The 26,417-nt window shown below is 43.2% G+C and overlaps 1 protein-coding gene across 1 annotated transcript; it reads left to right on the top strand.

Moving 5' to 3' along the window:
• Positions 1–875: 875 nt before the first annotated feature.
• Positions 876–23,377, top strand: CIDEB (cell death inducing DFFA like effector b). Its single transcript, XM_073565549.1, has 5 exons — positions 876–1,017; positions 12,026–12,170; positions 19,280–19,429; positions 21,099–21,286; positions 22,002–23,377. Exons 1-5 carry the CDS (start codon positions 980–982, stop codon positions 22,132–22,134), a joined length of 654 nt encoding a protein of 217 aa, XP_073421650.1. The 5' UTR covers positions 876–979; the 3' UTR covers positions 22,135–23,377.
• Positions 23,378–26,417: the final 3,040 nt, after the last annotated feature.

Genomic DNA, 26,417 nt, shown 5'->3' with positions numbered 1-26,417 from the left:
TGTGCATTTCCTGTTTTGGAGACATATTGCTTTAAGTTTCCGGTCTTAACGCTTTGATGTCTTCCTTGGTCTACCAGTATGTTTGCCTTTAACAACCAAGTTGTCTGTATTTGGTCTAGATTTTAGACGCAGCTGACTGTGAGCAACCAACATCTTTTGCATCATTGCGTGATGATTTACCCTCTTTTAAGAGTTTGATAATCCTCTCCTTTGTTTCAATTGAAATCTCTGGTGTTGGAGCCATGATTCATGTCAGTCTACTTGGTGCAACAGCTCTCCAAGGTGTGATCACTCCTTTTTATATGCAGACTAACCAGCAGATCTAATTTGATGCAGGTGTTAGTTTTGGGAATGAAAACTGGTTATTCCATAATTTTTTCCTCAGAATTGAGTGATTCCATAATTTTTTCCCTATGCTTGGTTTAAAAAAGTAACTATTACTGACTGCATTTTTTGTTCTTTATTTCTTTTAGTGTTTCTTAAAGATAGAAAGTTGCCATTTGAATTGACTTTAGTTTTGTGCCATGTCTGTGATCTGCTTTTTTTTCTACAAAATTAAACAATTGAATGAACATCCTCCAAGGCAAGTGATTCCATAATTTTTGACGGGTTGTATTATCTGAGACTTTGGCCTGCAATAAAAATATGCTAAATTGCCAGAATGTTTTTAAACCAAAACATTACAAATTGTGTTATAATCAAATCCCAGCCTTCTCGTGATGAGAAGTGTATGTTGCATTCTGCCATATAACAGCCTTGACTCCTCCTAAGAAATGACTGTGCTCTAGATACCAGAGTGTCCCTAACCTTCATGTGATGTCACAATTTCTTTCTCCATGTTGCAATCCAGAGTCTGTCCTTTACTGGTGAACTTTACTCCTGTGTTTGTCTGCTGGAAAGTTTCATAGTCCATGACATTTTACTGAAAAATCACTGGGCTGCAAAGAAGCAGGGCCTGTACTTCTGTCAGTGGGTCGTAATGGAGTTTATATCTAACATCGGTGCTGGGGCTTTCAGGTTTGTAATTTGTTGGTCAACTGTTATGTAAAATCTGTCTCTTGTGTCTGGTTTCTTTAATGGTAAGCTGGATATTTGCTGAACCCTCTAGATCAGACATATAATTTATGCGTGATAGTTGTGGGGCTCTTGTTAGTGATTTTTCATAAGGGCCCAAGCAAGTTTTTATTCAGTATTTTATGTGATTTCTGTATATTTTCTTGTCTTTTGATCTTAGTACATGGGTTACCGTATACAGTGGGGCAAAAAAGTATTTAGTCAGTCAGCAATAGTGCAAGTTCCACCACTTAAAAAGATGAGAGGCGTCTGTAATTTACATCATAGGTAGACCTCAACTATGGGAGACAAACTGAGAAAAAAAAATCCAGAAAATCACATTGTCTGTTTTTTTCTCATTTTATTTGCATATTATGGTGGAAAATAAGTATTTGGTCAGAAACAAAATTTCATCTCAATACTTTGTGATATATCCTTTGTTGGCAATGACAGAGGTCAAACGTTTTCTGTAAGTCTTCACTAGGTTGCCACACACTGTTGTTGGTATGTTGGCCCATTCCTCCATGCAGATCTCCTCTAGAGCAGTGATGTTTTTGGCTTTTCGCTTGGCAACACGGACTTTCAACTCCCTCCAAAGGTTTTCTATAGGGTTGAGATCTGGAGACTGGCTAGGCCACTCCAGGACCTTGAAATGCTTCTTACGAAGCCACTCCTTCGTTGCCCTGGCGGTGTGCTTTGGATCATTGTCATGTTGAAAGACCCAGCCACGTTTCATCTTCAATGCCCTTGCTGATGGAAGGAGGTTTTCACTCAAAATGTCATGATACATGGCCCCATTCATTCTTTCATGTACCCGGATCAGTCGTCCTGGCCCCTTTGCAGAGAAACAGCCCCAAAGCATGATGTTTCCACCACCATGCTTTACAGTAGGTATGGTGTTTGATGGATGCAACTCAGTATTCTTTTTCCTCCAAACACGACAAGTTGTGTTTCTACCAAACAGTTCCAGTTTGGTTTCATCAGACCATAGGACATTCTCCCAAAACTCCTCTGGATCATCCAAATGCTCTCTAGCAAACTTCAGACGGGCCCGGACATGTACAGGCTTAAGCAGTGGGACACGTCTGGCACTGGAGGATCTGAGTCCATGGTGGCGTAGTGTGTTACTTATGGTAGGCCTTGTTACATTGGTCCCAGCTCTCTGCAGTTCATTCACTAGGTCCCCCCGCGTGGTTCTGGGATTTTTGCTCACCGTTCTTGTGATCATTCTGACCCCACGGGGTGGGATTTTGCGTGGAGCACCAGATCGAGGGAGATTATCAGTGGTCTTGTATATCTTCCATTTTCTAATTATTGCTCCCACAGTTGATTTCTTCACTCCAAGCTGGTTGACTATTGCAGATTCAGTCTTCCCAGCCTGGTGCAGGGCTACAATTTTGTTTCTGGTGTCCCTTGACAGCTCTTTGGTCTTCACCATAGTGGAGTTTGGAGTCAGACTGTTTGAGGGTGTGCACAGGTGTCTTTTTATACTGATAACAAGTTTAAACAGGTGCCATTACTACAGGTAATGAGTGGAGGAAAGAGGAGACTCTTAAAGAAGAAGTTACAGGTCTGTGAGAGCCAGAAATCTTGATTGCTTGTTTCTGACCAAATACTTATTTTCCACCATAATATGCAAATAAAATGAAAAAAAACAGACAATGTGATTTTCTGGATTTTTTTTTCTCAGTTTGTCTCCCATAGTTGAGGTCTACCTATGATGTAAATTACAGACGCCTCTCATCTTTTTAAGTGGTGGAACTTGCACTATTGCTGACTGACTAAATACTTTTTTGCCCCACTGTATGTTACTGCTTTATGTGACAATAATTAAGATAATAACACCATGTCTAGTATCTAGTTATTGATATCGTTTTAGCTGTACTTCGTTATTTTCTGTATTTTGTTGTCAAAACATAGGAAACAGCAGCTGTCCGACCTAACATGTAGTTAACATAGGTGTCCATTTATGGCATAAACAAGCATATGTCCCTCTGATATACAGACAGTGACGGGCAGTGGGATGTCTATGTGCCAACATTAGGCCATGTGGAAAAGGAAAGATAGCTTTGAATTGACTCTGACACCAGGTTTATGCTTCTCAAACTGTGGGCAGCATACAAATGGGACAGAGACCCTGATTTTAGTGCTGGGTCACTTACTGAGCTTTTTGCTATAGCTTGATAAAATCATTTATAGATAGTCAAAAACTGGCAATCAGATGTGGGGAGTGGAGATATCTGGAGCGCATGAATATTCAGGACTTCATAGCAGGAGCGAATTATTGAGAAGACTAGCAAAGCTGCAGCAGAACAAAACTGTGTTTTATCACAACCACAACAAGAAGCCAAGTAAGTGGCCCTGTCACTGTGCCAGTCACATCCACTTCTCACAGTTACTTCTCTTTGTAACTGTGCCCTGCAGTAGGTCTTTTCTGGCAATTTGAGCTACCTTGTGACCTACTCACTCACTTGCCACATATCAGTCCATCACACACAGAAACTAGTCTCCTGCCATCTTTGATAGTCCAACAATAAGGACACAGCACTCGAAATATACTGATGTGGCCATCCTCACAGTTAATAATAGGTTAATACGCTCCCCTCTACTATGGAAAATCTTCACCCATATGACAGCTAATCCTTGCGCTGTCAGTGGGCACATTCTCCACTTACAGAAATATGACTATGGCTGGAGTCACACTTGACTTATAAAAATACGGTCCGTATTTTACGGCCGTAATACGGAGAAATGGTCCCTAAATAGTGATACGTATGTCATCTGTTTTCAAGGTGTGGCCGCGTATTTTGCGCATGTAAGCATCCGTATCTAATCCGTATGGCGTCCGCATGACGAGAATTTCTCGCCGGTTTGCAAAATGGACATATAATGGAGCCCAATGACAGGTTCTCAAACAGAAATGAAGGAATATATATAGACACATAGAATGCATATATATACTGTATATTTATATATATACACATGCTATAGAGACATATACAGTATATATATATTTTTTTTTATTTCATATAGTTCTAGATAGCCAATAGCCACTGAAACATTTGCCGGCTTCATTAAAATCATTCCAAAACCCGACATGAAATGACACATGGTTTACATACAGTTAACTATTTAATTTCTTGTTTTTTTATATGTCTTTCACTAGTAATTAGATGAGGGTTTGTGTGTAAAATTTGGGAGGTGTAGGTGTTTATTTAAGGAGTTATTTCTTTGTAAAAAATTGCGTGGGCTCCCGCGGTAATTTGTCAACTAGAGAGGTAAAGCAAGTGAGTGAGGGCAGATTTTAATAGCATTGAAAGGGACCATTGTTTTTGCCCCCCCCCCGGCTACAAAAATCTGCCCCCAGACACCCCAGAAAAGGCACATCTATAAGATGTGCCTTTTCTGGCACGTATCCTCTCTATTCCCATTGCCCTGTAGCGGTGGCTAGTGGGTTATTATGAATGGATTAATGTCACCATTCGATTGCAAGGTGACATTAAGCCGATTAATAATGGAGAGGTGTCAATAAGACACCGATCCATTATTATCCCTAGACTATGAAAGGGTTAAAAAACACACACAGACATTAATGAAAAAGTCTTTTAATGAAATAAAGTCACCAAGTTTTTGACCAATTTTTATTACTCTGCTATACCAAAATAAAGCCATGATCTGCAAAAAAACATAAAAAATCAACAATATCCTTACCTTTCCGCCGTTCAGTCATGTCCCATGCTGTAATCCTTCACAAGGGGTTAAATAGTTTACAATGAGGATCAGTACTAATGCAACCAGCCCCACTGTAAACTACTTCAGAATGAATTACTTCAGCTCTGTGCAGCCTCACTGGCTGCCTGGAGATGAAATAATTAGCGTGGTAAAGTTTCTGCATTTTTTCCCACGCTCATCAGCTCACCTCAGGTCAGCCGGGGACTCCCGCTGATGTCACTCAGGCTGCGCGGAGTCCCCTGGCTGACCTGAGGTGAACTAATGAGCATGGGAAAAAATGCAGAAACTTTCCCATGATAATAAGTTCATCTCCGGGCAGCCAGGGAGGCTGCGCAGAGGTGAAATAATTCATTCTGGCAGTGGTTTACATGGGGCTGGTCGCATTAGCTCCAGTCCCTGTGTAAACCACTTAACCCTTTCTGATGGATTGCAGCGGGGGACCTGACTGAGCAGCGGAGAGGTAAGGATATGGTTGTTTTTTTGTTTTATTTTTGTTACAGGTCGATGGTTTATTTTTGGATTACCAGAGCAATAAATCTTGTCAAAAACTAGGTGTCTTTACTTCATTAAAATAATTTTTAATTAATGTCTGTGTGTGTTTTTTAACCATTTAATAGTCTAGGGTTAATAATGGATAAGTGTCTAATTGACACCTCTCCATTATTAATCGGCTTAATGTCACCTTGCAATCGAATGGTGACATTAATCCATTCATAATAACCCACTAGCCACCGCTACAGGGCAATGGGAATAGAGAGGATAAGTGCCAGAAAAGGCGCATCTTATAGATGCGCCTTTTCTGGGGTGTCAGGGGGCAGATTTTTGTAGCCGGGGGGGCCAAAAACAAAGGTCTCTCTCAAGGCTATTAAAATCTGCCCTCACTCACCTGCTTTACCTCTCTGGTTGCGATTTTGCCGCGAGAGCCCACGCATTTTTTTCCAACGAATTAACCCCTAAATTTAACACCTAGACGTCCCAAATTTTACACACAAACCCTAATTTAATTATTAGTCAGGCACATATAAAAACATACATGAAATGAAACGGTTTACTGTATGTGAACCATGTGTCATTTCATGTCGGGTTTCGTATTGATTTTACAGAAGCCGGCAATTGAATTAGCGGCTATTCTGCTATGTAGAACTCTATGAAATATAAATTTATATATATATGTGTCTCAATGACATTCATATATATATATATGTATTCTAGGTGTGTATATATCAATTCTTTTGTTTCTTTATTTAACATGTCAGTGTGATTTTACTGTATCGCGCACTGAATTGCCTGCTTTTTTAAAGGACACCGGGTACGTTTTTCTCGCAAGTCACCCATCTGGTCCGTGTGTAATGCTTTTTTTTTGCGCATCCATAGACTTGCATTAGCGTATTTCGGCCGGAATACGCTGACAATCGCAGCATGCTGCGATTGGCACGTACCGTAAAATATGCGCGAGAAATATACGGCTGATGGGAGCTACCCCATAGAGAATCATTGGTCCGTGTGCAATGCATGGTTTTTATGCCTCTCACTCGTCCGTATTTCTCTCTAGTGTGATGCTGGCCTATGCCCCCCTCTATTTCCCCCCACTCTGATGGAGGTACTTGCCCTCTCTGAGTAATGGTGGTACTCTCACGTAAATGGGCTGGTCTCTTTAACCTGAAAACACTGTTTTCCTGGAGTAGCACAGTATCAATTGGCAAGTGTTACCCACCCCTACTTGCTTACTAACTGCATAGCAGGCATTTCCTCAGGCAATCTTTCAGTTTTTCTTTCTTTTTTCTTATGTATGGCTGCTAGTCTGTATCTGCCTGTTTTTTACAGGAAGAAGCAATACCCACCGAGGAACGTGGTATACATATTAATCTATCAAACATTTATGTAAAAAGTTTACAGCTGCACAGTCACAGTATTTTATCCAGATAGATCCAAATGTATACATTGTTTACAATGCAATCATATACAGTAGACAATGCATAGATCCATCTGATACTGACTTTCATTTAAGTATAATGTATACCTTTTACCTTAGTAGCTTTTAAGTATCATAATGCAATGGGTCCAAATACAAGTCCTCTAAATGTATGCTATGGACACTTGTTCACATCTGCACAATAGGAAGCTATGGATAAGTGACAGTATATGACTGTGCATTATATTTTTTATACAATCCGGTATATTTGATGTGACAGCTGTAAGTAACTGGCCTGTCCAAACCCATGTGCATCCCTAAGGTCCACTTCTGGCTTGTCCAAGCCCATGTGCCTCCCTAAGGTCCACTTCTGGCTTTTCCAAAACCATGTGCCTCCCTAAGGTTCACTTCTGGCCTATCCAAACTCATGTGCCTCCCTAAGGTCCACTTCTGGCCTGTCCAACCCCATGTGCCTCCCTAAGGTCCACTTCTGGCTTGTACAAACCCATGTGCCTCCCTAAGGTCCACTTCTGGCTCATCCAAACCCATGTACCTTCCTAAGGTCCACGTCTGCAAAGTTATGTAATCATATGTCTTAGCTGAATTACTGTTAGGCATCGGATTCCTGCGGCTACACAGCAGGAGTCAAGAGCCTCCCATTATTTATCGACCACAGAGGAGATTGCTCAGCAATCCCAGTGTCACAGACGCTCTGCCCAGACCTGCTCTATGGGTCTGGCTGTTGCTGCCACTTTTGGGTCAGTAATAGCAATGCAGACTGCTCAGCAGCAAATCGCTCCAGAGGCTAAGTCCCTCCGCCGCTCTACTGAGCATGCTCACGAGACGATCTCTCATTGGAGATCGGGAGTCACATGCTCAGGTCCTTCTCCTGATCTCATTGGTCCATATCAGAGATCTGGAAGGTCCCGCACGACTATAAAATATAATAATAATAATAAATGTTATTCCTATAACGCTGACATATTCCGCAGCACTTTACATTTCAGAGGGGACTTGTACAGACAATATACATTACAGCATAACAATAATCACATAGATCATAACAGATACCAAGAGGAATGAGGGCCCTGCTCGCAAGCTTACAATCTATGAGGAAAAAAGGGGAGACACGAAAGGTGAGTGGTAACAGTTGCCTTGATTGTATGGACCAGCCATAATGTTAAGTGTGTAACAGTACGGATGCAGAGGGCTAATGGATGCATAAAGCATGTGGGAACATGATGCGGGGAACCTGGTTATGGTAAAAAACTTTTGGCTGTGCCACACAGGGATAGATTAGGTTAATATGTTGAGGCGATAGGCCAGTCTGAATAAATGCGTTTTCAGGGCACGCTTAAAATTGTGGGGATTGGGGACTAATCGTATTGACCTGGGAAGTGCATTCCAAAGAATTGGCGCAGCATGTGTATAGTCTTGAAGACGGGAGTGGGAGGTTCTGATTATTGAGGATGCTAACCTCAGGTCATCAGCAGAACGGAGGGCACGGGTAGGATGGTATACTGAAACAAGGGAGGAGATGTAGGGTGGTGCTGAGCCATGGAGGGCTTTGTGGGTGAGGGTATTAAGTTTGTACTGGATTCTGGAGTGGATGGGTAGCCAGTGTAATGACTGGCACAACGTATAGGCATCGGTGTAATGATTGGTGAGGAATATGATCCTGGCAGCTGCATTCAAGACAGATTGGAGGGGGGAGAGTTTGGTAAGAGGGAGACCGATTAGGAGGGAGTTACAATAGTCGAGACGAGAATGAATAAGAGAAACAGTAAGAGTTTTTGCAGAGTCAAAAGTAAGAAAAGGTCGAATTCTAGAAATCTTTTTGAGGTGCAGATAACAAGAGCGAGCCAGTGATCGGATGTGGGGGACAAAGGAAAGCTCAGAGTCAAGTATGACCCCAAGACAGTGGGCATGTTGCTGGGGAGTAATAGTAGAACCACACACAGAAATGGCAATGTCGGGTATAGGTACATTAGTAGAGGGAGGAAACACAAGGAGTTCAGTCTTTGACAGGTTCAGTTTCAGATATAGTGAGGACATGATGTTAGACACAGCGTTTAGACAATTGCCGGTGTTTTCTAGAAAGGCTGGCGTGATGTCAGGAGAAGAAGCATATAATTGGGTGTCGTCAGCATAGAGATGGTACTGGAAACCAAATCTACTGATTGTTTGACCAATAGGGGCAGTATACAAAGAGAAGAGGAGGGAGCCTAGGACTGATCCTTGAAGAACCCCAACAGTAAGGGGAAGATGAGAGGTGGTGGAGCCAGCAAAAGATACAGTAAAGGAGCGGTCAGAGAGATAGGAGGAGAACCAGGAGAGAACGGTGTCCTTGAGGCCAATGGAACGGAGCATAGTGAGGAGGAGCTGATGATCCACAGTGTCGAATGCTGCAGAGAGATCCAAGAGAATTAGCATGGAGTAATGACCATTTGATTTAGCTGTTAGTAGATCATTAGAGACATTAGTGGGGGCAGCTTCAGTAGAATGTAAAGAGCAGAAACCGGATTGGAGAGGGTCGAGAAGAGAGTTTTCTGAGAGATAGCGGATAAGACGGGCGTGGACCAGGCGTTCCAGGAGTTTAGAGATGAAGGGAAGATTAGAAACAGGTCTATAGTTAGCGGCACAGTTTTGGTCGAGGGATGGTTTTTTAAGTAGTGGATGTATGATGGCATGCTTAAATGAGGAGGGAAAGATACCAGAAGAGAGAGAGGGGTTAAATATTTTAGTTAGGTGAGGAGTGACAGCAGGGGAAAGGGTCTGGAGTAGATGTGACGGAAATGGGTCACTGGTGCAAGTGGTTGGGCGAGAAGATGCAAGAAGCCTGCTTACTTCTTCTGTGACTGGTTCAAAGTCAGAGAGTGAGCTAGATGCAGTGGGGGAGGGAGGACAGTGCATGGTATGAGGTGATTGACTAGATCCGACAGGAAATTATCTCCCAATTTTTTCTTTGATGTAATTGGCCAGATCGTCAGCTCGAAGCTCCGTGGTAGGGGCCTGCACTCTTGGGTTGAATAGAGAATGAAAAGTGTCAAAGAGACGTTTAGGGTTATTGGACAGTGAGGTGATGAGGGTGTTGAAATAGGTTTGTTTTGAGAGGTGAAGGGCAGTGTTGTATGTTCGAAGCATAAACTTAGAATGGATGAAATCTTCGGGTAGGTTGGATTTTCTCCACAAACGTTCGGTGCACCTGGAGCACCGCTGCAGGAAACGTGTTTGCAGGGTGTGCCAGGGTTGTTGCCGTCTGTGTTGTGCTGTTCTATGTATAGGAGGAGCAAATTCATCCAGGGCACTTTGAAGTATTTCATTGTAATGCTTCAATGCAGAATCAAGACATGAAATGGAGGAGATAGGGGCCAATGAAGTGTGCAAGTTCTTCATAAGTTTCTGGGTGTTAATGGCCTGTATGTTTCTATAAATATGGGCAGTGGGGGTGACCTGAGCAGCCTGGCAGTTCTTGATAGAGAATGAAAGAAGGTTGTGGTCAGAGAGCGGGAGAGGGGAGTTTGCAAAATCATCCACTGCACAAAGCCGAGAGGAGACCAAGTCGAGGGAGTTCCCGTCTTCATGCGTTGGAGAATTAGTAAGCTGCAAAAGGCCAAACGAGGAGGTTAGAGATAAAAGGTGAGTAGCAGATGGGGAGAGTGGAAGAGCAATGGGGATGTTGAAATCGCCCATGATGAGGGTAGGGATGTCACAGGAGAGAAAATGTGGAAGCCAAGTGGCAAAATGATCCAGGAACTGATGGGAGGGGCCGGGAGGACGATATACCACCGCCACTCGCATGGAGAAGGGGGTGTAGAGTCTGACGGCATGGACCTCAAAAGAAGGAAAGACAAGTGAGGGTACTTGAGGGATAACCTGAAAGGTACATTTTGATGATAGGAGCAGACCAACGCCTCCACCTGCTCTATTGTCTGATCTTGGGGTATGAGAGAAGTGTAGTCCCCCGTATGAAAGAGCAGCAGCAGTGGTAGTGTCTGACTGCTGAATCCAGGTTTCAGTAAGAGCCAGGAGGTTAAGAGAATTAGAATGGAAAAAGTCATTAATGAAGGAGAGTTTGTTACACACTGAGCGAGAATTCCAAAGTGCACAATTAAGAGAGACAGATGGCATGCAGGGAATATTAATAAGATTAGAGGGGTTTCTGAGAGTAGCAGTTGGGGGGTTTGACTTTCTATAACATGAGGGACCAGGGTTGGGAGCAATGTCTCCTGCGACTAGGAGAAGGAGGATAGAAAGAGTGAGCAGATGGTTAAGTGATTTGTGAGAGCATCTCTGATGTTGAATGGTGGGACTGAATGGATCTGTGGAATTTAGCAAAGTGAAAAGAGCGTGAGTGCTATACATAGGAGAGGAAAGGAGTGAGGGGCCAATATGGACGGAGTGTAGAGAGTTAATACCAGGGCGGTGGATGTGTATAAATGCAGCGGCCAGGATATAAATTATACAAATGCATATGGTAACTATTTGGGGTTGCCCAAATGTACAGGGAAGAGATATATTTATTTGTCTTACCTGTCTCCTGCCCTGTCTAACTGCCATGTTATAATTGCCAGCGTACTTAGATACATGTACTTTGATTACATGTACATAAATGCCACCCCTGCATAAAATGTAGGTCCGCATGGCCGCTCGGTCATGCGCTAGTATAGGCTATTCTTGCTAGATGTGTGAATGGTGATGGATGTATGATTCTGGTGACTGACTCATTAAGATTCCCCTCCCTCTGATATTACGCATGTGGATAGGGAACTATAGTTAGAGTCCGCGCCAGTCAGTGGCAAGCCTTAGGCCACTGTGCACACCGCACCTCTACACTAGCGTCCGGTGGTGTCATGCCTCTCAAGGCACCATCGCCTAGCGGCTGTGTCTGCCGCCGCGCTGCATGTAGCAGCATTTACCAGCGTCTGCAGCAGCAACGCCGCACGCACGGTAGGTCTAGACGGATATCGTCCCCTGTCTTGGAACTGTGTCCTGTGACCAGATACCGTGCGTGCAATTTCACTGAGTCCGGTGAAGTCTAACTGGCTCAGTGCATACTTGTATGTTTTCGTTACAGCGCCTCTGTGAGTTTAACAGAGTCCGCTCCGCGCTCATCGGGTGACGTTGAACCCGAGCGCATTATACCGCCATATAGCGTGTCTGCCATAGTTTAGCAGCGATTATAACACCTACTGCACGGTGGACCCCGAGCGGCGAACGCACTTTATTAATTTATTTAGTGCGTTCTGCCGTTCCTAACAATTACTTCTCCTACCAGATCCCATAAAGTGTAATTATTGACCAATGTATTATACTTGTGTTTTCTAGGTCAGTGTCATCTGTAGGGTTAGAGATAACCCGGAGAGTGAAGACAGCCTCTGCACCACCACAGAGACCCTTCCGTGTTTGTAGTCATGACCGATCTGTACGTAAAGGAGTAACTGCTGGCACCCTGCGAGAGCTCATAGCAAAGGTGAGTTACAGATGTTTTAGTCCTCATTCAGTTGCCCTTTTTCATGCACGTCTGTGGTTTTCATGGATAGAACACGTACCCATTATAATCTGTAGTGTTTTACACACGTCTTTGATCTTTTCCAATTTTCAATACTGGCGATCTTCACGCCAGTGCTAATGATTGGAGTATGAGGCTCCCACGGAGCATCTGATGATTGATGAACGCCTCAGTGTGCTCCTCTCCATAAATCTTACTCCCGAACTTGGAGTAAAATTTATGGCATAGTAGACACTTCCACTCATGAATTTGATGAGTGGAAATCACCACGCCTCTGTCCTACCCCACCTACACCCACTTTGTCAAAGATAGGCAATCATAGTGTGAGAATTCAAGAAGTCGCAAAATTTTCTTACAGCCTTCAGTTGTGCCAAAATATTGCTACTTTTCAAAGCTTTTTATACCAGAATTCTTTTGTAAACGCTGTTATGAATCAGGCCCCGTGTGTTTGCAAAAAAATAAAAAATATGTCTGTGTTTAGATTGAAACATCCTATACAGCGTCGGACTGGAACACCTTGGGCCCACCAGAGAAAATCATTCTTGGGGCCCACTATGTAGCTGCATAGAGTTAAATACCAGACCACCAATTGTGCGGTAAAACACTCTAATATCCGGGTATAATATAAGGTTGTACATGTCTTAATTATGTAGCAGGAGTTGGGGTAGCCCCCTCATAGAATATAAAGCAGCCCCCTCATAGAATATAATGTAGACCCCTCATAGAATATAATACTGCCCCCCTCATAGGGTATAATGCACCCCCTCATAGGGTATAATGCACCCCCTCATAGGGTATAATACTGCCCCCCTCATAGGGTATAATACTGCCCCCCTCATAGGGAATAATGCACCCCCTCATAGGGAATAATGCTGCCTCCTCGTAGGGTATAATGCTGCCCTCCTCATAGGGTATAATACTGCCCCCCTCATAGGGAATAATGCTGCCTCCTCATAGGGTATAATGCTGCCCCCTCATAGGGTATAATACTGCCCCCCTCATAGGGTATAATACTGCCCCCCTCATAGGGAATAATGCACCCCGTCATAGGGAATAATGCTGCCCTCCTCGTAGGGTATAATGCTGCCTCCTCATAGGGTATAATACTGCCTCCTCATAGGGTATAATGCTGCCTCCTCATAGGGTATAATGCTGCCTCCTCATAGGGTATAATGCTGCCCCCTCATAGGGAATAATGCTGCCTCCTCATAGGGTATAATGCTGCCCCCTCATAGGGAATAATGCACCCCGTCATAGGGAATAATGCTGCCCTCCTCGTAGGGTATAATGCTGCCTCCTCATAGGGTATAATGCTGCCTCCTCATAGGGTATAATGCTGCCTCCTCATAGGGTATAATGCTGCCTCCTCATAGGGTATAATGCTGCCCCCTCATAGGGAATAATGCTGCCTCCTCATAGGGTATAATGCTGCCCCCTCATAGGGTATAATACTGCCCTCCTCATAGGGTATAATGCTGCCTCCTCATAGGGTATAATACTGCCCCCCTCATAGGGAATAATGCTGCCCTCCTCATAAGGTATAATACTACCCCCCTCATAGGGTATAATGCTGCCCTCCTCATAGGGTATAATGCTGCCTCCTCATAGGGTATAATGCTGCCCCCCTCATAGGGAATAATGCACCCCCTCATAGGGTATAATGCTATATAGATATATAGATATAGAGTTAGATAGATATAGATAGAAAGATAGATGTAGAAATAGATAGATATAGAGATAGATAGTAGATAATGGATAGAAAGTAGATAATGGATAGATATAGATAGAAAGATTCATAGAGATAGATAGAGATAGATAGAGATAGATATAAAGATAGATATAGAAAGAAATATAGATAGATAGATAGATCGATAGGTAGATAGATATAGAGATAGATAGAAAATAGATAATGGATAGATAGATAGATATAGAGATACATAGCTATAGATAGAAAGATATAGAGAGATAGATATATAGATAGAGATAGATAATAGATAGAGATATACAGATATAATAATAATAATAATAATAATAATATAGATATAGAGATAAATAAATATATAGATAGCTATAAACAAAAATAGATATAGAGATATATATAGAGATAGAGAGATAATAGATATAGATAGATAGATATAGAGATAGATATAGAGACAGATAGATATAGAGATAGATATAGAGATAATAGCTAGATATAGAGATATGTATAGAGATAGACAGATAGAGTTAGAAAGATAGATAGATAGATATAGAGAGAGATATAGAGATAGATAGAGATAGCTAGATAGATAGATGGATAGATAGATATAGATAATAGAGATAATAGATAGATGTAATAGATAGATATAGAGATAGATATAGAGATAGATGGATAGATCAATAGATAGATAAAGAGAGAGAGATAGAGATAGATAGGTAATGAGATATAGAGATAGATATAGAGATATAGTGTTAGATAGAAAGATAGATATAGAGATAGATAGATATAGAGATAGATATGGATATAGAGATAACAGATAGATATAGAGATAGATAGATATAGAGATAGATAGATAGAGATAGATAGATATAGAGATAATATATAGATAGATAGATAGATAGATAGATAGATAGATAGATATAGAGATAATATATAGATAGCTATAGAGAGAGAGATATAGAGATAGATATTGAGAGAAACAGATATAGAGATAGATAGATATAGAGATAATAGATAGATATAGAGATAGATAGATATAGATATAAAGATAGATAGAGATAGAGAGAGCGGTAGATAGAGAGATAGATAGATATAGAGAGATAGATACAGAGATCGATAAATAGATATAGAGATAGATATAGATAATAGATAGAGATAGATAGATAAAGATAGATAATAAATATAGAGATAACAGATAGATATAAAGATAGAGTAAGATAGAAAGATATAGAGATAGGTAGATATAGATAATAGAGATAGCTAGATAGATAGACATAATAGATATAGATAAAGATAGATATAGAGATAGATAGAAAGATAGATGTAGAGATAGAAAGACAGATATAAAGATAGAGCGAGAGATAGATATAGAAATAGATAGATATAGATAATAGATAGAGATAGATAGAGATAGATAGATATAGATAATAGATAGAGATAGAAAGATAGATAGATATAAGAGAGATAGAGAGAGAGAGATATATAGAGACATAGATAGATAGATAGATAGAGAGAGAGAGATAAAAAAACAAAACAAAACACAATACTCACCTCTCCTCCTCGCTCCCACGCTGATCCCGGCTTCAGTGTCAGGAGCTGCCCCCTCTGCCAGACACACAGCGGGTGCGCGATGTAGTGACGTCATCGCGCACTGTCTGTGAGCCAGGAGCAGAGAGGACTGAGGGCGGCGCCGGCCCTGATTTACAGCTGTAGTCTGCAGAGCGGCTTACTGGGCTGGGGGCGGGGCCTCTGGGGGTGGAGACCTGAAATGATATTCACTGCTTCGCAGTGAATATTCATTTCTCTTTAGCAGCGGGGACAGGGGCTCCTGCCTCCTGACACCCGCTGCTGCTCTGCTGGCAGGGGCCCCCATAGCAGCTGCATGGTGTGGACACACCACTGGCTGGGGCCCCTGGAGCAGCGGGGGCCCTAGGCAACTGCTGGCCCTGTATGCCTGCAGGTGCCAGGGCCCACCAGATGCCAGGGCCCACCGGAGAATCCACCGGTTCTCCGGTGGGCCAGTCCGATGCTGATCCTATACAAGTCTACGAGTCCGTGAAAAGTCCCGGACAGGACATGGATTACATGTATGTGCTGTCCACATATTAATATTGCAATGAATAGGAACATTTTTGCAATTTTTTTTTTTCATAAAATCACTGATGAAAAACTGATAGTAAAATATGACATACTGACCCAACACTGATATAAATCAATGACGTCTGAATGTGGCGTTGGGCCACCTGTGTGTTATCCACATGCTGCATAAGAAATCTGGGTTAAATCATAGGGTTAAACCAGTGGCAAATCCCCAGCAAAAAATCTGTATGTGGATTTGGCAGTTGCAGATTTTTTTCTGGTCAATTTATATCTTGAGTGAATGCACAGACGTTAGAGAAAAGCTACCGTCAACGACGGACTCCAGATAACAGGCGTCCGAGGGGGTCACAGGAATGATTTTGATACATCTAATAGCTATTAGATAGTAATTGATAATGCTACAGTTATGCTAAATAATGTCATTGTAATCATATGGCTCAGCGGTTAGCACTGCAGCCTTGCTGCACTGGGGTCCTGGATTCAAATCCCACCAAGGAAAACATCTGCAAGGAGTCTATATGTTCTCTTCGTGTTTGTGTGGGCTTCCTCCGGGTTCTCCGGTTTTCTCCCACATAACAAAAAGACATACTGATAGGGAATTTAGATTGTGAGCCTCATCTGGGTCAGCAATGATAATGTATGTAAAGCGCTGTGGAATTTGTTGGCGCTATATAAATAAAAGAGATTATTATATGCAAATTAATACATTATATATAAAAAAAGTAAACTGAAACACCCTTAAAGAGTAATGGTCACTCCTCCTGTTTCTACCTACTCTTGTTGTATGAATAAATAGTTGGGTAATATAATCAATGCCGCTGCTATTCATCTACTTCGGCTTTAAAAAATATAAAAAATTTTTTTTACAAAGTTCAGAATTTTTTTCACCATTAAAATAGTAAATAACTATACTAGCTGTCAGGTCACTTTTACTGGCAGAATTAAATAGAATCTGGCAGATGATTGTTGTGTTGTGTATTGTACTAATAGTATCCTGAAATAAGCCCTGGACAAATTTATCGTCTTATGCCGGCAAGTCAACCATATGTAAATGGAAAACGAATATTCTCCCCTTCAACCACCCATAATCCCGCTCACCCCTCTGCACTGGAGTCACTGATCCAGTCAGACTGCCATATGCCCGAGGGTCATATCGCAATCCTCAGACTAGCCGTCTGCTCTCCTGACCGGAGACTGACAACTGCATAGAAATACATGCTGTCACGCTGTCAGGTGAGAAGACGGCGAGTCTGAGAATTGCAATGGATCCTCCGGTGAGTAACTCAGCAGTCTGACTGAATCAGTGACACTGGTGCAGAGGGGTGGATTATGGGCAGGGTAAGGGTACCGTCACATTTAGCGATGCACTAGCGATCCCGACAACGATACGACCCGGTCAGGATCGCTGGTGCATCGCTAAATGGTCGCTAGTGAGCTGCCAAACAAGCAGATCTCACCAGCGACATAGCAGCGGTTGGCGGTCATTACTTACCTGTCAGTCGCGGCGATGAAGACGTCCTCCCGCCCGCGTCCACGCATCGCTCGTCGGCGCCAGCAGGAAGTGGCCGACGAGAAACGTTCTCGCGTGATCAGCGATAACCAGCGGGGGAGCCGGTCGGAGGTAAGTATCACACATAGCGATATCGCTAGCAATATCGCTGCTGTGTCACAAAATCGGTGACGCTTTAGCGATCTCGCTTAGTGTGACGGCCCCCTAAGGGGTGAATATTCATTTAGCATTTACATGAGAACCGGCAAGTTAAGCGTATGTAAATGTGAAATGAATATTCACTCCTACCTCTCCCCATAATCACTGATTCAGTCAGACTGCTGAGTTACTCGCTGGAGGATCATATCGCAATCCTCAGACTTGCCTAATACTCTCTTGACTGCATGTATTTCCATGCAGCTGTTAGGCTAATTTCACATTAGCGTTTACGGCCGCAGTGTCGGGCTGCGCACGGCCGCCGCTAAGCCCCGCCCCATGCCGCGCCTCCGCCGGTAGCTCCGCATACGGGCGCATGACGCTGCATGTGTCCTGCGTCCCCTATATTTAGTACTGGGGATGCAGGCCGTGCGCATGTATGCGTTTGGCGGCGCATGCGTCCTTTTGACGGTGTGCCGAGCGCACCAAATTGCAACAGGTTGCGTTTGGTGCTGGTCGGCGCACCGTCAAAAGGACGCTTGCGCCGCCAAACCCAATACCTGCGCACGGCCTGTGTCCCCAGTGCTAAAGATAGGGGACACATGCAGCGTCATGCGCCCGTAGGCGGAGCTACCGGCGGAGGCGCTGCAGGGGGTGGGGCTTAACCACGGCCGTGCGCAGCCTGCGGCCGTAAACGCTAATGTGAAACCACCCTTAGTCTCAGGTCAGGAGAGCAGACAGCCAGTCTGAGGATTGCGATATGATCCTTGGGCATATGGCAGTCTGACTTGATCAGTGATGTCAGTGCAGAGGGGTGGGCGGGAATATGGGTGGGGGAAGGGGTGATTATTATTAATTTGCAATTTACATATGCTTGACTTGCAGCATGAAGCAATACAGTTTTCTTGGGTTCACAGGAACACAATTGGGCCACGTAAAGAAATAGTTACATATCCTGAAAGGGCTGCCCAACAATCACCTGACAGATTGCCTTAAAGATTGAAAAAATAAACACCCACCAAAAAATGTTGGAATTGCAGATTTTTTTCAGCATTTTTCCTCACTTGGAATTATTTTTTGCCATTTTTCCTTACCCTGTATGGTAAAATGAATGGTGTCATTCAAATCTACAACCAATCTCCATATGTCTGTGACGCCTGAAAAATAAAAAAAAAAAGTTAGGTCTATTGGAAAAAGGAGTGTAACAAATGGAAACACAAACACAAAGTTGGACACATCCATAAAGGGGTAAATTGGGCAACATGCTTAGTTCTTTATGCAGGATTTGTGTAGTCAATGTGGTCCGAGAAAGAGCTTCACATTCCAAAACAAGTCTGCCGTACATTACATTGACTGCCCCATTCTGTGAAAATGTGTTGCGGAGCGCCCACTCTGCTTCCTAATCTGCACTCAGTGTATAGATCCTTGCTGTGGACACATCTATAACTCAGAAACGTAAGGTCCAAGCAATAAATATGGATTCATAGCAGAAACATGAAGTGTTATCTCAGACAATTCAGTGTCTTCCAAATAAAGCACCAATAAAAGATATGGTTTTTAAACATTTTTGTACATGATGAATAATTTTGACTTTTTACATATCAGTTACTTTTTCTCCTCTGCCAGGCGATGGATGCCCTCTTTCTAACCGGTATTGTGACTTTAATATTGGAGGATGATGGAACCTTACTGGATTCAGAAGAATTCTTTGACACCCTTGAAGATGGCTCTGTTATTATGGTTTTGGAAAGAGGACAAAAATGGAATCCAAAAAAGGTTGTTTTTTTGTGAATATTGCGACCTGAGACAATTTACAGCCTTATTGAACCATTAACTATAAATACTAGCGATGAGTGAATGTACTCAGATAACACGTTATCCGAGCATGCTCGGGTGTCAGGGCCGGACTGACCACCTGGCAATTCTGGAAAATGCCAAAAGGGCCTGTCTGGTCATGGGCCACCTTGTCTGTTACTTTGTTAACAGAATCAATGTTCTCAAGACACCCATACTGTTAAGAGTTGTGACGAAACACAAAGTTGCTAACTGTTAGGCGTCGGGTTCCGGTCGCTGCACAGCAGGAATCCCGAGCCTTGCATTCAGCAGTCTCCCATTCCTCTCCGGCCGCACAGGAGGCTGCTCAGCAGACTCGTCAATCCAGGCGCTCTGCTCAGACCAGCTCTTTAGGTTTAGTTGCTGCTGCCCGCTCTGGTCCAGCTATAGCAACGCAGGCTGGTCAGCAGCGAGCTACTCCAGGGACTAAGTCCTCCTTTCGGTCCACTGAGCATGCCTGTGGGACAATCTCTCATTGGAGATCGGAGGTCACATGCTCAGGTCCTTGTCCATCTCGGATTGGACCATCAGGAACATCAGGAAGGTCCCTGAAGGACGCTGCTATAAAAGAGTCGCATGGCCGCGTGGCCATGCGCTAGTATAGACAAAGATTAGACCATGTGGAGTGAGTGTTGTATGCATGTATGAATGTCTCTGGTGAATGACTCATTGGAAACCCCTACCCTTGGTATGCATGTGTTGTGCAGCCTAGCCTGTCAAGCGCCCAGGTCTAGGTGTAGGTAGAGGCTGAGTCAGAGACTAAAATCTGTGTCCACCGCTGGCTCTACACGCCATGGTGCACGTGCTCAACACTACTCCACATGCTCAGAAGTTCTAGAGGGACTCTGACCCTGTGTCCTTGGGGCAGAGTTCTGTGACCACATTCTGAGCGCCCCCTTGCCAAGCTTTGTGAGTTCTAACAGACTCCGGCATTTAAGTTTCGCTGTACTGCGGCTTTGTGACGTAACAGAGACCGCTCCTGTTCACACCGGGTGATGTTAACCCACGTATGACCTTTGTATACCGCTATATACATCCACCAGTACTAAGCAGCAGTTTACCACCTCTGCACGGTGGACCCCGGGCTGCGAACGCACCTACTATTATATTTGGTGCGTTCCACCAGCCCGTAACACTGACTCCTTCACTTACCCCAGCAGGCCACGGATATCATTAGAAATATTGGTCTTGTAGTAAGTCTTTCTTTCTTCCATCTGGGGTAATATTAGTAATATATCCCATCTGGTGCTTGGGGACATTGACAGCATGGGCCTGTGTGATTTCAAACGCCAGGGCTGAATTTCAGGACCAGTCCGTACCTGTAGGGTGTTATTTGACTATCTTGGGCATGCTCGTATATTATGTTTCAGTCCCTGCAGCTGCATGATTTGCAGCTTTTAGACAACCTGAACACATGCGGAGATTACTTGTTTGCTAGGAAATTCTCACATATGTTGAGGCTGTCTAACAACCGCAAATCATTCAGCTGCGGGGACTTCAACATAATATACGAGCTTGCCAAAGGTACTCGGATAACACCCGAGTATGCTCGGCTAAGATGTTATCTGAGCACGTTTGCCAATCACTAATAAATACCCTGTCTTTCTCATAGGGAGTGATATCTTATTCCTTGAAACAAGAGAAACCAAAGAACAGTCAGGATATTGCACGAATCACATTTGATGTGTACAAGCTGAACCCTCGCGATCTGTTTGGCAGTCTGAATATAAAGGCCACCTTCTATGGCTTATATTCCATGAGCTGTGACTTCCAGTGCCTGGGACCAAAGAAAGTGATCAGGTCAGGAAGTAGGATTAATATAAAACAATGTGAAAATGATGAAAGAAGTTTCCAATTTCAATGTTGTTTTTAGGGACATTATTAAGTTTACAAATCTTTAGGAATAAGTAAGGCCTTGAGGGTGAAGAGTTGTGGGTCAGTGAGTCTGTGGCATTCAGTTCAAAATGGCGCTTGCCCTGGATCCTAGGTATCCGACCTGAATGTGCACTGCTTTCGAACTTCAGTTAATGCTTCCTTATGAGTGCACAATTTCAAAAGAAAAAAGTACCGGTAATCATTTTTTTCTTTTGAAATTTGGCAACCCAATAATTTTTGACATGGTGCAACTGTCTCTGTGTCCCCAAATTGATCCTTAGCATTAGTAGCTGATTTTATGCATGTGAACATGCCCATATTATTTTCTATGGTGTTTAGAAATGGCAGTTAGTGTTCGGAGATATTCAGATAGTCGTTATTATGGGATTATTTTTTGGGTTTTACTTAAACTGTGTTAGAAAAGCATTTTTCCATATAATGTGCTTTCAAAACAAAAATACCCTCTTAAGAGGTAAGAAACAGATTCATAACACAAACTTAAAGGGAAGTTGTCTGTAATCACTTGTTCATTTAGATTTCATTACTGTTTTGATTTTATTGCTTGAAAATATTTCACAATTGTGTAAAATTAAGAGTGTTTGTTGGATTTCTGATATTTATGTAATGTTTTCTCTGTCAGGGAGCTTCTGCGGGTTTTGTCAGCAGCTTTGAATGGTGTAGGGCGCTTGATGCTTACTGCCTCCGGAGTACTGAGACGGTTGCTGGAAGGTGGAGATCACTGGCAGAATCGAATCTGTGAATATGAAGGCTGAATCTGTCCACACCTCATGTACTCTCATTGTCATAGACAATCACTGGTGGAGTCTGGCCGACTTTCCTTCCACATTGATAGAACGCTCCTTGTAATTTTTTTAATGGAACTGTCATAGGGCACTTATTAGAGTTGAGAAAAATGCTTTTCAGGACCCAGGTTCATTGGCCATGTTGGTAGTTTGATAGCTGATGGATTTGTGCCATGTGAACCTTCTCCTTTGCCATTATTCCCAGTGACTCTTCTGCTTTGCAGGCCTGGTGCAATATCATCATTGTGGCGCAGTGCACACATGACCTTGCACTGAATCTACTAAGGAGTCGAGCGTATCAGCAAGTAGGAGGAGGTTTCCCCTGCTCTGGTCCGACAGCAGCGGACTACTGATGAAGCTGCTGGAACAGGATCCTGCAGATCTTTTTGCTCAACTCTAGCTCCCAAAAAAGTGCATGGGGTGTAACTGTACCTCCAATCTCCTCCCATTTCATGTAGAGAAATTGTACAGAAACACTGGAGAAGTTTACTAAGCTAAATGCACCAACGTCTGGTTTAATCTACTCTAAAAACAGACTTATGTGCCTCATATCACATTTACTATGTGGTGTAGAAACTTTTTTCTAAATCTTTTAAAGAGTCATAATTTACAGGGGTGAGGCTTGTTGGAAAAAAAGGGGGTGGCCTAAATGCTGACACCAGCAAAGTAAGCCAACTAATAGATGGTGTAAACTTAGGAAGTGCAGTCTGAAAATACACCGGTTGAATTATTCTACATGAGCCTCATTGATAGATTTGCAGCATTTTAATGGCTGTCCAATATATGTTTGCACGATCTAAAAATTACACTGTTTTAGTAAATCAGCCCCATTACAGCATAAACAACAGGCAGTGCTCATGGAGGGCAAAGTAAATCACTTGCCAAAGAACACAGAGTATCTGCAGCCTAACAGGAAGAATGACGGCTCCGAAATGAAGATCCAGCACTTATTTGTGCACAGGTCTCTGCACTAGATGGAGTGTTGTATGGCGAAACCCCGAGTCCTGTACAGCCTCTACGCTGCTTTCATTACCCCATAAAATAATAGCCAAGACTATATCCTAATGACTGCTGCTCATTGTTATTTACCTATTGCCTATAAAATATATTATTCCTAGCCAAAAGAAGTGGATTTTTAAAACTTAACATTTGTAATTGATAATTTTTAAGAAGAGGTTAATGACTCCATAAAAACATGTGTACATATTCCCCACACAAGACAAATTCCATTAAAATAGCTAACTACCTCACTCCCTGTTTAGGAGATATAATGTATCAATTGCAATTGCTCCCTGTCTGGGAAGATCAATTCAAGAGAAAAATGCAGATTTCAGTAATTTCACCATATACATCAATAGACTTATCTCCTCCACCGCATTCAAAAGGAAACCAGTCCCAAATGGGTCCCTGCGTTTTTGACTGACCACTGCCTCTTGTTCTATATGAAAGGACATGCTGCCCAGTTGTTCCCGACTATAGGTGCCATTCCCCTGATGACTCATTATATTGAAGAAACGCGTCGGGAGGCAAACAGGGTCTGTCCAGGGCTGGTTAGGTGAGAGGGCCAGCTGTGGACAGCCCTTGTAAGGGCAGGAGCTTTTGGGGACCAGGGTCATTCAAAAACGCAGGGACTGACAGGGAAAATGCTGAACTCCAGGCTCTTCTTTTTACTATGGGAGAGAAAATTGATATGAAGGACAACCACAACAAATGGTGAGAATGTTCCTTTTTCTCCTTAAATGTGATTATCAGATTTGCTTGTTTTTCCCATTTGGGACTGGTTTCCTTTTGAATGCGGTGGAGGAGATAAGTCTATTGATGTATATGGTGAAATTACTGAAATCTGTATTTTTCTCTTGAATTGATCTTCCCAGACAGGAAGCAATTGCATTTGATACATTATATCTCCTAAACAGGGAGTGAGGTTGTTAGCTATTTTAATGGAATTTGTCTTGTGTGGGGAATATGTACACATGTTTATATGGAGGCAATAACCTCTTAAAAATTAACTATTAAATGTTAAGTTTTAAATAACCACTTCTTTTGGCTAGGAATACTATTCTATTGTGGTATATATGGTGAAAAAGGGAATATTTTCCTACCTGATGAAATATTTCTTTGGCTAATTTTTGACTATAAAATATATACATGAATTTACTTTGAGATTAAATAAAGTCCATTTTATTAGCCTGTGTTAAGCCCTATAACATGTACTGTATGTCCTCACCGGTTATATGTTGAATGTGCTATGGTTATGTTAAAATGAACCTGTCAGCTGATTCAGAACTACAGGCAGCATTGATCAGACATCGGTTGTTGTTGCAGCCAGATATGTTTTACTGGAGAGACCAAACATACTTTGAAATGATTGAGGACCATCCAACTTGTATAACAAGTCCAAGGGGCAGGAGGTCCCAAGTTGGCTTCGCCTTACCCCGCTTCCCTAGACTCACAGGTCTCTATCTTCCTGTGTGTTTATAAGGAAAGACCTATCAGTCAAGAAGAGTGCGTCAGAGAGAAGCCGAACTTTACTCATATGTGAGTAATGTGACATCGGGGTCTTAACTGTGTACCATCCATTGTCTTTCCATAATGCACTGCTAGCAGAATACAAGCAGAATTATTAATTTTTCTCATTATGTGAATGGAAAACCTTGTATAATTCATGCTGCCTACTATTGTATGTTGACTATAACTGATTTGGTGTTAAAATGTGAAGTTTGTCTTTAAAAAGTCATTATTGCTATGTTAATGTTCTTAAATAAATTATTAAAACTCAGATCAGCATGAAGAATGTTCTTTATATTCTAATACGGACTATGTACATGTGGGGACGCTCTCTTTTAAGTATGTTAACTAGAAGTTACTGTTAATGTGTTATCATACTGCTTACTGTAACATAGTCTTAACTGTAGCAGCAAATCAACACATAAATTATTGCTTTTCAGAAGGTTTTTTAAGAATCAGCAAATCATACTGCTCCTGGTTATGTATATGTACTGTAGGCACGTGTGCCGACTGGGGGGTGGTCCCTTTTTTCCTCTTCGCCACGACAGCACCCACTGAGAGACGGGATCCGCCCCCGAAACAGGAAACCTACAGAGAGATAAATGGGGCGGTCCCCCTCGCTCCATCAGTTTGGTTTCCTGTTCCTGGAAAGGAACCCGCAGAAGAGGATTCCTGGTCTGGTAGCCGCCTGCGTACAGAATATGAGCAGCAGGGGCCCCAGGACTGGAGGCAGCGTCGGGCGGAGAGGTGTATCCCCCCCCAGAGCTGGTAATGCAGGTGAGGCCGGAGGTGACAGTGGTGCCAAGGCTCACTGGGGACATGGCTATACCCCCCCTCGAGGGGGCAGGCGCATTACAAACGCCATTTGGGCATACTGGGCCGCGCGCCCCCCCCGAAAGGCAGAAGAGCTCGAGCGTGCGTGCTGAGCAGCGCCACCGGGAGTCATACCTGCGGCAGGGGTTAAGGTGAGGAGGACCCTGTGCGTTGATGGCGGGGCGCAGATGCGCGGTGGGCATCGCCGGCCGCATCACTAATCGCTGTGACCGAGCGTTCCCCAGGAGAGGCAACCCGGAAGTGGTAAGAGGACTTCCGGGGTCAGGACAGAAGGCAGAGACCGCGGGACAACGCCCGCGCATGCGCAGTAAGAGGAAAAAAAAAAATGGTGGACAAAAAAAAAAAAAAAGAGAGAGGAGCAGCTATAGCAAAGGCTTTAATAGGAAGCCACAGACACAGCGCTAGTGCGCAGTCATGTCGTCCTTAGATGACCCAGCTTCGCTCCCGTTAGGTCAGCCAGTGGAATCCGCACATGGCAGTAGACAGAGCAGTGCTACAAGGAGAAGCAGTAGCACCAGAAAAAGTGGCAGCTCCAGGAAGGAATCTAGTGGACCTTCCAGGCAAGATGAGCCCTTAGAGAAAAAACGCAAAGAAAAGAAGTCGTCCCATGCCTCGCCTCAGCCTGGGTCGCGGACACCGCAGCCGGTAGTTTGCTGACGAAACTCACGGGTGAGTGTTTTTTGGTCAGAATAAATAATTGATGGCCTTCTCTTTCTGGTCCATACCCCCTTTAGGCTAAAAGAACGGAGAAGGCGAAACATAGAGAGTGTGCCTTGTGTTCTCAGCCCCTCCCAGACGGCCACCCTAAGAGATTATGCCAATCGTGTATTGAGGAGGCCTTACAGGAGGAATCCTCACGAAAGAAGGAGGATATCCGGGCGATGATAAGAGAGGAGCTACGGGCCTTAGGC

Source organism: Dendrobates tinctorius, unplaced genomic scaffold (genome assembly GCF_039654945.1).
Source record: "Dendrobates tinctorius isolate UK_male_01 unplaced genomic scaffold, ASM3965494v1 ptg000016l, whole genome shotgun sequence".
In the NCBI taxonomy this organism is placed as follows: domain Eukaryota; kingdom Metazoa; phylum Chordata; class Amphibia; order Anura; family Dendrobatidae; genus Dendrobates; species Dendrobates tinctorius.
The sequence above is the reverse complement of the archived record's forward strand: the minus strand, read 5'-3'. Positions and strand labels throughout refer to the sequence as shown.